This window comes from Peromyscus leucopus, chromosome 7 (genome assembly GCF_004664715.2).
Source record: "Peromyscus leucopus breed LL Stock chromosome 7, UCI_PerLeu_2.1, whole genome shotgun sequence".
In the NCBI taxonomy this organism is placed as follows: Eukaryota; Metazoa; Chordata; class Mammalia; order Rodentia; family Cricetidae; genus Peromyscus; species Peromyscus leucopus.
Genome location: NC_051069.1, coordinates 30363083 through 30376344, shown reverse-complemented (window position 1 = coordinate 30376344; position 13262 = coordinate 30363083). Strand labels below are relative to the sequence as shown.

General features: G+C 42.3%; 1 protein-coding gene across 3 annotated transcripts in view; it reads right to left on the bottom strand.

Annotated features, from left to right (window-relative positions):
- The window catches only part of Arhgef12 (Rho guanine nucleotide exchange factor 12), a 143295-nt gene that overhangs the window by 28042 nt on the left and 101991 nt on the right, over positions 1-13262 (bottom strand). For 2 of the 3 annotated variants that reach the window (XM_028866313.2, XM_028866315.2), the window contains 9 exons: positions 10015-10057; positions 9634-9739; positions 8928-9065; positions 8330-8362; positions 7080-7194; positions 6217-6322; positions 4288-4500; positions 528-660; positions 205-240 (listed from right to left, as the gene is read on the bottom strand). In XM_028866313.2, coding sequence (XP_028722146.1) covers positions 205-240; positions 528-660; positions 4288-4500; positions 6217-6322; positions 7080-7194; positions 8330-8362; positions 8928-9065; positions 9634-9739; positions 10015-10057 — 923 coding nt within the window. The remainder of the gene's footprint in view (positions 1-204; positions 241-527; positions 661-4287; positions 4501-6216; positions 6323-7079; positions 7195-8329; positions 8363-8927; positions 9066-9633; positions 9740-10014; positions 10058-13262) is intronic. The other variant, XM_028866314.2, reaches the window with a different exon arrangement.

Genomic DNA, 13262 nt, shown 5'->3' with positions numbered 1-13262 from the left:
GATCAGCACTGAGCCTAACACAGCCTCCTCTCTTACACGCGGCTTATTCCTGTGTGTACACTTGTATGCATCCATCATATGACCTGGCTACTAAGAGTTTCCTTTACACTCACAAACTATGTAGTGGGCCTCTTTTCTTTTAAGATTAGGACTTTAGAGAGGAAAGCCTCTATTGAAATGAAAGCTACTTTAAGATGTACTTACTTTCGAAAGGGTTTGGGGGTTCCATGTTCTGTCACCCTAAAATAACAGAGGATAAAGAATCACAGGAGAGCAAAATGGAGATCAAGAAAGACATATCCAAGATACCCCAAACTGGGTTAAATCCCAATGGGTGGATAAGTAATTCACCCAGATACAGGAGTTATTTGACACAAAATAACAGAAAAATTCAGTAGGATTTAATATTTACTACCAACCAGACTTCTTTCAAAACATTATACAAGAGAAAGTGCTGACAGATATAAAAAGTGACAGTTCAAGGCACTGTACACAATGCACAAAGCTCCCAGCTCTCACTCAATTACCTCTCTACTTCACATTCCTCCTCCTGCACTTGATCTAACACAGGAGGTGGGAAGTCAAAAACAGTATTAGAGACACGAGGCGTGCCGTCCAAGCAGTCTCCAGGCACCAATGCTTCTCCAACTTGTTTTGATCCTAAAAGGACAAAAGTCAGTCACTAACTGTTAATAAAACAGTAACATCAATAACTAAAAAGACCTGAATCAATTCTCAGAAGAACTTCAACCTAATTCAGCCACATTCTATTTAAATAGGCTAGCTAAAATCAAAATTTAATATATAACTCTGCAAGGAACTAAAACATAAATGGGGAAAACTTTTTTTTTTAATTTTATTTACTTATATTTTATGTATGAGTGCTCTGCATGTGCACCTGCAGGCCAGAAGAGGGCACCAGATCTCATTACAGGTGGTTATGACCCACAATGTGGTCATTGGGAATTGAACTCAGAACCTCTGGAAGAGCAGCCAGTGCTCTTAACCCTCGAGCCATCTCTCCAGCCCCCAGAAAAACTTTTTTTTAAAACACTATGTAGCCCTTGGCTGGCCTTGAATTCTCAGAGATCTGCCAGCTTCTGCCTCCAAAGTGCTGGGATTAAAGGTGTGTGCTACCATGCCTGGCAGGAGAATCGTGTAAGAGCTGGTGAGGTGGTGCAGCAGGTAAAGGTGCTCACTTCACATGCCTGACGACCTGTTTATCCTTGTAACCTACAATGAAGGAGAACTTCTTCTTTTACTTTTTCCATGTGTAGTATATGTATGAGTGGGTGTGTCTAAGTGTACTTAAGTGTGGAGACTACAGACCAACATACGGTATCTTCCTTAATAGTTCTCTATCTTATACTTTTGAGACAGGATCTCTCAATTAGCCAAGAGATTACTGGCTCACTGGCTAGCTAGTGAGCTCTAAGGATGCGTCTGTTTGCCCACCACACTAGGGCTATGTCCCACTAGACCCAGCTTTTACGTGGCTGCTCAAGACCCTAACTCTGGTCCTTATGCTCTTACAACAGGCACTTGAATGACTAAACCATCTTCCCAGCCCCACTCTCTTTTCTACTCCTGGCTTTCTGTGATCCGATCTGGAGCCATGGTCCCTTGGCCTGGGACACCATCCCTGCCTTTTGCTGCTCTGCTGCTGCTGTTTCCTGTATCCCATGACTTTCTTTCTTTTTCTCTCATCTTGTAGAAGTATAGCCTGCAATGTTCAAGGAGTGAGGAGTTTCAGATAAACTTTAGATTACATACCTGAAAATGTCTTCATCCATTCTTCCTATCTGACAGATAACTTAAAACACACAACTAAAAGTAAAAACCATTTTCTTAAGACGGGCGGTGGTGGCGCACGCCTTTAATCCCAGCACTCGGGAGGCAGAGGCAGGTGGATCTCTGTGAGTTCGAGGCCAGCCTGGGCTACCAAGTGAGCTCCAGGAAAGGCGCAAAGCTACGCAGAGAAACCCTGTCTCAAAAAAAAAACAAAAAAAAAAAAAAAACCATTTTCTTGCAGAAAGCTGAAAGCCATATTCTTTCCTATTCCATCATTTACTGCTACATTGTGCAGTGTGACACAACACCATTTTCATTTTCTAAATCTTACATGGTTTCATTAGTTGACACCTAACAGTGGCTGGCTCTCCTCGAGCCTTTTCTGGGTAAAAGCATTTGTTATTCTTGACTCTGGGAGTCCCTTTCTGGGAGACCCTTTCCTCCTTTCTCTGCCTCTCTTCCGCATTCTCTGCTGACTCTGAGAGAAAGACAAATGTCTTCTCTAGGGATTCCCTGCATATTCTTTTCACTCAAGTTTCAGTGTTTTGTTGTTGTTTTAATTCTTACATATATTCTAAAACATTACTTTTAAGGATTTTACACACACACACACACACACACACACACACACAAAGAGCACTTTAAATACTAGAAACTGTAGCATTCTAAAAACACATTCATAGACTTTTTAGTGCTCCATCAAGGGGATTCTAACTTCTCTCTTCTGGAGTAGTGACTTGCTTCTAACCCCCCCCCCCCAAACCGGGTTTCTCTGTGTAGTTCTGGTGCCTGTCCTGGATCTCACTCTGTAGCCCAGGCTGGCCTTGAACTCACAGAGATCCACCTGGTTCTGCCTCCCCGAGTGCTGGGATTAAAGGCGTGTGCCACCACCGCCTGGCAGCTTCTAATTTTTTGAGGTGACAGTAGAGCTTTCTTCTTGTCTTTCCTTTAGATCACTTTGAGGAGTCAGCTACAGTGGCCTGGAACATTCAAGCAGCTCTTAAAAAGTCCATGTGGCTCCAAGTTGAGGCCTCACCTAAGTGGCATGGAGGAGTATGTTTCCTAATTTTCCAAGAGACCTCAAGTTGGAACCACCTAGCCAAGCAGCTAGGAAGTTCTTCACTCACAGAAGTGAGATAATATTTTCTACCTTATGCTATTAAACATGGAGTAATTTATCACAACAATTAACAACAATAATTGTTCTACTATAATTAACTGTTAAAGTTTATCTCTGAAATCTTTTTCATGGAATCCTATTCTTTACAATTTCTTTAATGTCCCAAGTACACTATCTTAGAGACATTTTTAAAGCTTATTATATATTATCAAAATGAAGCTGCTTCTCTGGGGGCAGCTTTTCTACTGTATACTCTCCTTTATGTCACTGTTTAAAATGTCTGGCACCTCAAACGCCTGTGTATTACCTTAGGTCTTACCTCTAGCAAGTACATTTTCCCAAAAATGAATAATGATGTTCATACTGAAGAATGAAAAACTCAACTGTATAGCTGACTTGGCCTTTTTTTTGCTGCTGTGTGGAAATAGTTCTAGTCCAAATATTCGACCTCTTCTTACTGCTGAATTCTCATTAACTTAGAAATAAAATCTCCAGTGTCTCATTTTTATAAAGAAGTTTTGTTTTTTTCTTTAATTGATCAGGGGGCTGTCACAATGAAACCTGCTTGCCTCCAAGCCTGATAACCTGAGTTTCATCCCTGGAACTCATGTGGTGGGAGGACACATAAGACCGTCTGAGAACTCTAAGTGTGAAAGCTACCTAACAGCCACAATAGAGCAAGTCTTCCTTTCCATGACTTGGGTGCCTGTGCACAATCCCTTCCTCTGAGCACCTCTCTCTATCCTGTCCCTCATGCTTGAGCTGCATTAAATAAATGTCCTTATTAAACCCAAGTGTTTCTTCTAGAAAACAAAACAGAGCACCTACCTACCTGCCAATAACAACTAGCCAGTTTCCTCGATTCCTCTTAACTTGCTTTCCTGGAATTGTTACAATCTCAAATTTTTACTATTGTTGGGTCCTGTCTTTTTGTTTATGAACAGGGTCTCACTATGCATCCTTGGCTGGCCTTGAACTTGTGATCCTTCTGCTTTTGCCTCTTGAAGAATAAGACTCTAGGTATATTACCACACCCAGGGGATCCAATGTGAATTTTTAATTTTGTGGCTTTCTGTGTGCAACTTATAAGCTGCAAATGGCATGCATCTGTGCAACATTAATGTGTGTCAGCACCAGAACAAAACTAACATCTCAAGAGTTCAGTGAGTTCTATTTTATATTTTTGTTTGGTTTGGGATTTTTGAAAACACATATCATTCAGCTCATGTTTATTGCAGACACTAGAGTACTAAAATATTTGAATCAAAGAAACTTGGATTCAGTTTCAATTAAAATACTCTGTCTCTCCATTGTTTTTTCAGTGTGTTTGTATCCAAATCTTGATCCCAAGTTAGGCTGACTGCAGCAACACTTACCTGAATCATTCTCTTTCCCTCCTTCTTGGGAAAGGGCAGCCCCTGAAGTGGCAGAGGATATGGTACTGGCAGGCAGGAATCCAGTGTCTGTTCCTTCGTTGATTAATCCACTCTGGCGCAACCTGCCAGGGTCCTGAGGCTCAGGACTCACAGATGAGGGTGTCGATAAGTGCTTCGGGTGGCGTAGTTTCTGTATCTCCATGGCCCTGCCAACTGAACAGAGAGCACTGGTTAGCAGCCTAGAGGAGGGCCAGGGGAGATGAAAATATCTCAAGAAGTGTCTACAATTACTACACACAGCAAGGGACAGACACAAAGAGGAAAGGAGATGGAAAGATGGGAGATGAAAGAAGGATGAAGTGGAAAAAGGATGAAGTGGAAAAAGGAGAGAGCAGATGAGAAAATGGAAGACGGGTGGAACGGGGAAGAAAGGATGGAAAAAGAAGAGGTGGAGAGAGCAGAGATAGTGAAGGCAGAGGGGATGCTGAGACACACAGAGATGGAGAGTTTTACCATTTGTAATAAAGAGGCCTTATATTTTTGGTTGTGAGCCTAGCCTTTAACGGCTGAGCCCGCCGGGCGGTGGTGGCGCACGCCTTTAATCCCAGCACTCGGGAGGCAGAGGCAGGCGGATCTTTGTGAGTTCGAGGTCAGCCTGTGCTACCAAGTGAGTTCCAGGAAAGGCGCAAAGCTACACAGAGAAACCCTGTCTCGAAAAACCAGAAAAAAAAAATAAAGAGGCAGCCTTTATCTCTGAACTTAACACGCTCCACTCCACTTTTCCTCTGCTTCACAATGTCACCATAATAAGGTGTCAAAGATCATCTTGCTCACTGCTCTAGTTCACACCAGGTACTTTCAGAAACTGCAGACAGTCATGTAGCCTTCTGCTACCTTACACATTCTCCATGGCTCTGTAAAGCCCACATTTAAGTCCATCCTCTGAAACTCTTTCTGCACCCCCTAAAGTCAGGGTCAGCAACTGTGAAACCCTCCAACTCTTCTCCCTCTCTCTGAAGACTTCCTCTACTAGTCACAACTTCCCAACCTGTGCCCCTGGCATTTGCATGAGGACTCCTCATGTTCTGGAGATGTGGCATCACTGTTTCCCAACCATTGTGCCATGCCCGCCTGCCAGGATCTCCAGATGTGGAAACATCTCAGAGAAGCACAGCACAGACTGGCTACCTCCCCGCAATACCACACGCCTGCCTCTGCTGCAGTCGCGTCTGGTGGTCTCATCTCTCTGTGAGGATGGGGGTGGCAGGATATCAGAGAAGCACGACGGACAGGCAGAGAGTGAATAACAGTAAGAACAGAGAGGTTACACAAGTCATGGTGGAGCAATGTGTGACCAAGTGTAGGTGTGTGTGCATGCGTGTGTGCATGTATCCACATGTGCAGGTGCACATGTGTGTGCAGGTCTGAATGTGTGGAGGCCAGAAGACAACTCTGGGTGCCATTTTCATTCTTCATCACGGTCCATGTTCCTTTTTGAGATAAACTCAGTAAGTAGGCCTGGCTAGCAGGCCAGTGATCCGTCTGTCTCTGTCTCTCCAGTGGTGGGATTACAGATACAAACCACCACATTAGGCCTTTTGCCCCCTCAACATGGGTTCTACAGAACTAGTTCCCAGGCTCAAAACCTTTTTTTTTTTAATTTAGTCAACATAACTTAAATACACACACACACATGAAACCAGAGGTAGTAAGTCATGACAGTCATGTGGTGGTGCACTGTCACTGATGAAGATGTTTACAATTAACACAGCAACACGGAGGGACGTAGTTCAGAAACAGCACTGGAAGCAAGCGAGACACAGTGAGCATCAGCAACATCATCTCCAGAGCAGCCGCCTCCTGCAGTGCATCCTGCCAAACAATCTTCCGAGTAAGGGCAGCAGGGACATGCCTCAAGCTTCAACATACTTGCACTGTTGTCATGGCGGCTGGGTCTCCTTGGGGGTCCCAAAATGCTGGGGAATCCTCTTCGCTTCCCCTTTTCTTCACCCTCTCTGTCTTTCTTCATGCTCTGCTAAATTTGAGGTACAATTACAATAAGATAAGAGACATCAACCAGTGGGTTTTGCTGTTGGTGCTTTCAAACACAGCAATGTGATTCAAATGGTTGGTTGACAGGACTGGTGAAATACAAATCAAAGCACCCACTGGAGCTTGGCAAGCTGTATGTGAACCTCAAACTCAAGATGCCTTATTTTTTATCTACGCATCTTTGGGTTTGAGACAGCATCTAATGTAGTCTAGACTGGATCCTCCTGCTTTGTACCCCCAAGTGCTGGTAGTACAGGCCTGCAACTACCATGCTTAGATTTCTTTACAATAGAAACAATACTCTTAGAAAATAAATAATAAAAGGGCAATTTTACCAAAATCTTGTAGACAAAAATTTACATATTTGTCAGGATACTGTTTTACATCATCTGTTCATCCACTCAGCACTTTCATAATACATGGAGGCATCATGCTAAAAACTGGGGACACAGAAATGAAGAACATGCTGCCCTTCACAGATCTTTACAATCTAACAAACATTAAATAAAACCAAACAACTATGAACTGAGCCAGGTACCCTGAGGCATAAGGCACTATGTTGTAGATGGCAGACATACAGATTCTTTTCATATTATTCAACAATAATAAGCTTATATATGTGTTTCACTAGATGTTTAGTTGTTTTATGGAAGACCAAGTTAGACCTATTATGATGCATAGTGCTAATGTGCTGGTTTAATAAAGCAAGACAGCCCACTCTACTGTTTTCCCAGTCTCACCTTAATCTTTGGAAGGAATCCAATCCGACCCCGCTTGTGCTCCAAGTTTCGAGGTTCTTTTACTTTTACTCCCAAATGCTTCATATACATGAGAATAACATACTGCATTGTGGAACTGGAGGAGAAATGATTAAGTAAAATAAGAGTTCTGCCTGGAAACAACCTAGATGCCCATCAACAGAAGAATGGATGGAAAAAATGTGGTACATATACACAATGGAGTACTACTCAGCAGAGAAAAACAATGAAAGCATGAAATTTGCAGGCAAATGGATGGAACTAGAAAAAATCATCCTGAGTGAGGTAACCCAAACCCAGAAAGACAGTCATGGTAGGTACTCACTCATAAGTGGATTCTAGATATAAAATGAACAATCAGACCACAACTCATAGAACCATGGAGGCTATATATATAGCATGGAGGTCCCTAGGACGACTGTGGCTTATAATAAATTTCGGTTCTACTCAATTATTGAAAAAAAAATAGCCAAATGAATGGAAACACATGAACTATGAACCAAAGGCTGAGGGGCCCCCAGCTGGATCAGGCCCTCTGAATAGGTGAGACAGTTGAATGGCTTGATCAGTTTGGGAGGCAACTAGGCAGTGGGACCAAGTCCTGTGCTCATTGCATGAGTTGGCTGTTTGAAACCTGGAGCTTATGCAGGGACACTTGGCTCAGTCTGGAAGGAAGGGACTAGACCTGCCTGGACTGAGTCTACCAGGTTGATTGCAGTCCTCGGGGAAGGATTTGCCCTGGAGGAGGTGGGAATGGGGGGTAGGGTAGGGGTAAGGGGAGGGTGTGGGAGGGGGGAGAATAGGGGAACCCATGGCTGATATGTAGAACTGAATGGTATTGTAAAATAAAATAAAATAAAAAATAAAAGAAAAGAAAAAAATAAAAGAACTGCTGGAGGTATCACCATCCCTTGCCTCAAATTGTACTACAGAACTATAGTAATAAAAATAGCATGATATTGACACACACACACACACACAAAAAAAGAGTTCTGATGTGAGAAGGATGGTCAGAATAAAGAGATGGAATGATTTCTAGAGCCCCAGTGTTGGAAAATTAGTCAAGGCAGAAACTGAAGAACTGCACACAGACACTGATTCTATCTATGATAGTAGAGTTCTAGTCAAATAAAATACAGGCCACCAGAGGGAGCCAACAACCTACACAAGTGAAAAGAAATTGTGATTTAAGAAAGACAGAAAATAGCTCTAGTGGGGAAACATTCGATTACCTTCTTTCTTCTTCCACAGCCTGAGCAGTCATCCTAAAAATAAAAATATTTTAAGATGAAATACATACATCTGAGGATGATCTATAACTCAGTGGCAGAGTAGTCGCCTAGCAATGTACAAGGTCCTGACTGAGTTCAATCCCCAGTACCATCAAAAAGATCCAAGAAACACAGTTAATCAGAGATTTGCTATTAAGCTCAGACACCTGAAACAATAGGAAAGAACTAAATGCTTTGGGTCCCCAGCTACATACATCCAGAATAAAATACCAACGTAACTCTAATCCCCAACGAACCCACACAGTTTCATAACCACGTTAGTAGTTCAACATGTTTTATAGCAACAAGTATTTCCAAAGCCTGGGAATTAAGCAGTGAAAGTGTTCACCTGACTTTGATCACTGATTACAAGTTTGGAGTTACTCATTAGCCAACACTCAGAAAAAAGAAGGCAAGAACTTTAAATTACCAAGAAAAAATTCTGTTTCCAAGTGTTATGACAAATAGTTCTACATGTACAATCTGAGAGGCCCGTTAGATCTGTTCAAAGAGTACTTCAAGCAAAATTAGCATCACTTCACATAGTTCTGTGACTTACAACACTTCTTCAATTTTGGTAACGATCTGTTCCGCACATGCTCGCTCCTTCTCCAGAGTTACTCGGTCCTTGTCTCTCTCTGCATCAAGTTTAGTCAGCTCACTCTCAGCCAAGGTCAGTCCCATGCTACGTTTCTGTCTAAAAGGGTTAGGGGGTAAATATCTCAGCTAACAGAGAGCAAAACATTTCCTTCTAGTTGTCTAGACAGTCCTAGCTACAAGTTTCTAGGGACAGGTAGAACGTCATATTTCCTACTTGTGACGCAGTCGGGCAGGGTTCTAGTGGTGGTCAATGCAGAGGACACCTACCTTGAAGGAACACACTAGCACAGACAGCACCGAGCCTGACTCCTGAAAGGGCACGAATGGAGACTATGGACTCTGAAGCTCTCATCCAACCCTTTGACTTCAGGTGCCTAATATGTTTAATTAGCAGAGATAAGGCCATATGGTTTACCTAGTGATGAAATATTTCGTATGTAACTTTTTCCTATTTAAAACATATCAGGGTTTTTCCTTATTTATTTGTTTTGGTTTATTGAGACAGTTTCTCTGTGTAGTCTTCGCTGTCCTGGAAATCGCTCTGTAGACCAGGCTGGCCTCGAACTCACAGAGATCACCTGCCTCTGCCTCCTGAGTGCTGGGATTAAAGGTCTGCACCACCACCACCCAGCAAGCATATCAAGTTTTATTTAACACCAACTTACCGAAAATCTTCCAAGTGTCTCTGAACTTCAGGGTGGACTCTCTCCTGCATAGTTTGAATGTAGTGCCGATGCAGGTCCTCAGGAATAAGCTCAGGTCTTCTCTTTTCTGCAAACAAAGGGATTATTTGATCTAAACAATATTCTGTGTGGCCTGACGCTGACAACACAACATTACACAGCACAAACTGAACTTAATAGAGGAGAGAGGTTACTTAGTGCAGTAACATGCTTCCTGCCAGAATTCAATCTCAACTTTTCAATATGTTAGACTCCCTTTCTGCTGGGACTCACATGATTAAATCAGTGTACACTGACAAACAAAACATTGGAACTGAGGCAAGCCTCATTTCTACGGAGATGTTAATCTTCCAGGAAACTTACCTAGATCCACTGAGATTTCCTCGGGAACGGGGACTTTCAGGTGCTGAAAGAGAGGGCAGAGAACAGGTCAAACAGCACTGCAGACTTCTGTGCTGCACACAAGAACGTGTGTAAATTACTCTTAAAGGTGTGTTCCACAATCCAGCCTCACTCGTTCAAGTGTCACAGTCCTCTCTAGTCTACTGCTTAACACAGAACCAAACTCCTTCCCAATGTTCCGCTATGGAAATAACTACAGTCATCTCACTAGACAGCAGAACAAATGCTTCAGTATTACTCCAGATAAATATCTGACATCGGCTTACTAAAAACAACAGTCAATATAGTCAGCTATACACTACTTGAAGAATACAAGTAAAACCTAAACTATGTGTATATTACACCAGAAAAACTGACTCATAATTAGGTATGATTTTAATTTCTGAATGTGAATCTTATTCAAAAAATCACATTATTCTCAGCAGTTTTCTTAGGTGAATTTTTAGAAATCTCAAGGTATACTCCCAATGAGGGATTACTGAATGTTGTGTTAAGTTTTTGAGTCTTAAAATCCCCAGTAACCATCTGTATGTAGTTCCTGCTGTAGAACTAAGGCAATCATCTTCCAATTAACATTTTTCTATGCCAAATTTCTCCCAGTAAGCATGGAGACTTTGGTCACATTGTCAGAATGCAGTGCTCTTGATACAACAATTTGACAGAAAATATTATTTTGTATTCAGAGGAATTATCTTAGTTCTTATCATACTTATTTTGTACTGAACACCTACTAAAGTCATATACTTCCTAAATTTAAATAATTCCTGTAAAGATCAAAAGTTTAAATTTGAAAATAAGTTGGCCGGGCGGTGGTGGCCCACGCCTTTAATCCTAGCACTCGGGAGGCAGAGCCAGGCGGATCTCTGTGAGTTCGAGGCCAGCCTGGGCTACCAAGTGAGTTCCAGGAAAGGTGCAAAGCTATACAGTGAAACCCTGTCTCGAAAAACCAAAAAAAAAAAAAAAAAAAAAATTGAAAATAAGTCAGTGTTATAGTATTATGAGACCCTTACATTATTTATTTTGGTGTGTGTATGTGATGTGTGCACACATGAGTGGATTTGCTTGCCCATGCACGAATCTGTGGAGGCTAATGTTAGATAGTCCCTCTATCACTCTCTATCGGCTTCTTTTGAGATAGGATCTCTCACTGAAGCTGGTACTAGCTGATTCCATTGGACTGACTGGCTGGAGAGCTCTGGGGTCCTTGTCTTCACCCCTTCCCTCCTAGCACTGGGATTGCAAGTGTGCACAGCCATGCCTGGCTTTTTATGTGAGTGCAAACATCTAATTCAGGTACTTATACTTGCACAACAAGCACTTTACCCCCTGAATAAGCCATCTCTCTGGTCCCTTGTGTTCACTTTTAGGAAGAGTGATATGGCAAGACATGTTCATGCATGTCTGTAATCCCAACACTTGGGACTCAGATGGAGAATCTGGAGCCCAAGGACCGCCTGAACTATAGTGAGACTTTGTTTCAATGAAAAGGGAAAAGAAAAGACATGAGAAACTGGAAAAAAAGCAATTTTAGCAGAGGTGCAAAAAAAGTACACGTTGGGTGGTGATATAGCTCAGTAGTAGAGCCTTTCTTGGCATATCATGACAAGGATTTAAGTCCCAGTATCACAAATAAATAAAATAAGAACTAACTCATATATACAGCTAAGGATGAAATAATTAAGATTTGTCACTTAAAAGAGAGCCAACCCTTTCATATGGATTCTTCTTATTCTTTAATGCTAGCACAGATCATGAGCAGTAAACAGGCAGGTATACAGTGTGATGGAAGCAGCGCTATAGCTGGTTATTTTCTTTCTCCTCACCACACCAGCAGTTCTCAACCTGTGGGTCATGACTCCTTGGGCATGTTGGTGGTGGAATAACCCTTTCTGAGGGGTTACATATCAGATATCCTGCATAGCAGATTATTTATATTATGATCACAACAATATCAAAATTACAATTATAAAGTAGCAACGAAAATAGTGTTATGGTTGGGGGTCACCACAACATGAGGAATTTCATTAAAGGGTCGAAGCATTAGGAAGGTTGAGATCCACTGTGTCAACACTCTTTCCAGGAAAAAGCAGGGTCGGGGCTGGGCTGCAAAGATGACTCGGTGGTTAAGAGCACTTGCTGATCTTACAGAGGACTGAACAGAGCTCAGTTAGGGGCCTGATCCTCTCTTCTGGCATCCAGTCATTGACACACAGTTGGCACATACCCACAGATACAACAAACATACATAAATAAAAGTCAGGAAAATACAAAAATTGAGAAAATCCTAGGGAGGAAGTGATGGAGATTAGAGTATGAAGCACCACTGTAGAGAACAGATGTGAGAGAACAAGAGCTGGAAAGGTGGCAGAGTGCTTGCCTAGAATTCATGGAGCCATGGGTGTCATCCCAGCACCTCATAAAGCCAGATACGGTAGCACATGCCTTAATCCCTGCAACTGGGAAATAGAGGCAAGACATCTATTTAGATGATCTAAGTTAAGGTCATCTTCAGTGACATACTGAATTCATGGCTGGCCTGAAACCCTGTGCAAACATAAAGGAAACCAGAGGGGAGAGATGACTGGAGAGATGGCTCATACGGATGAGTGCTTGCTATATAAGCAGGAGGAGCTGAGGACCTAAACGGAGGAGGTCCTCAGCATCCACATAAAAGCAGGGCTTGGTGGTATGTGACTGTAAGCTAGCAATGAGGAGGCAGACACAGGCAGACCCCTGGAGCACACTGGTCAGTAAGTCTAACTGAATCAATCAGTTGAGATTCAGTGAGAAAACTGGTCTCAAAAAATAAGGTGGAAGGTCAGGGATATGGCTAAACAGGTAAGGTACTGGCCACCAAGCCTGAACCCTGAATTCAATCCCTGGGCTCCACACAGTATAAGAACCAACTTCTACAGGTTGCCATCTGACCTCCATGCTCACATCTTAGCACAAGTGTGCCCACACCCACACCAATATAAATTTAATGATAATAGAGTGCAAAGCAATAGAGAAAGACACCTGATATTGACCTCTGGCCTCCACATGTACATGCAGATGTGTGTGCACACACACATACACAAAGGAAACAATTTTTATTTTAAAAGATCAACCAAACAAAAAAGTGAAGGGATAAGGGCCAAGCAACAAGACCATCCAAGCAAGTACTAAGGGCTATTATTTACCCTTACTTAGTAATGCAAATGATAAAA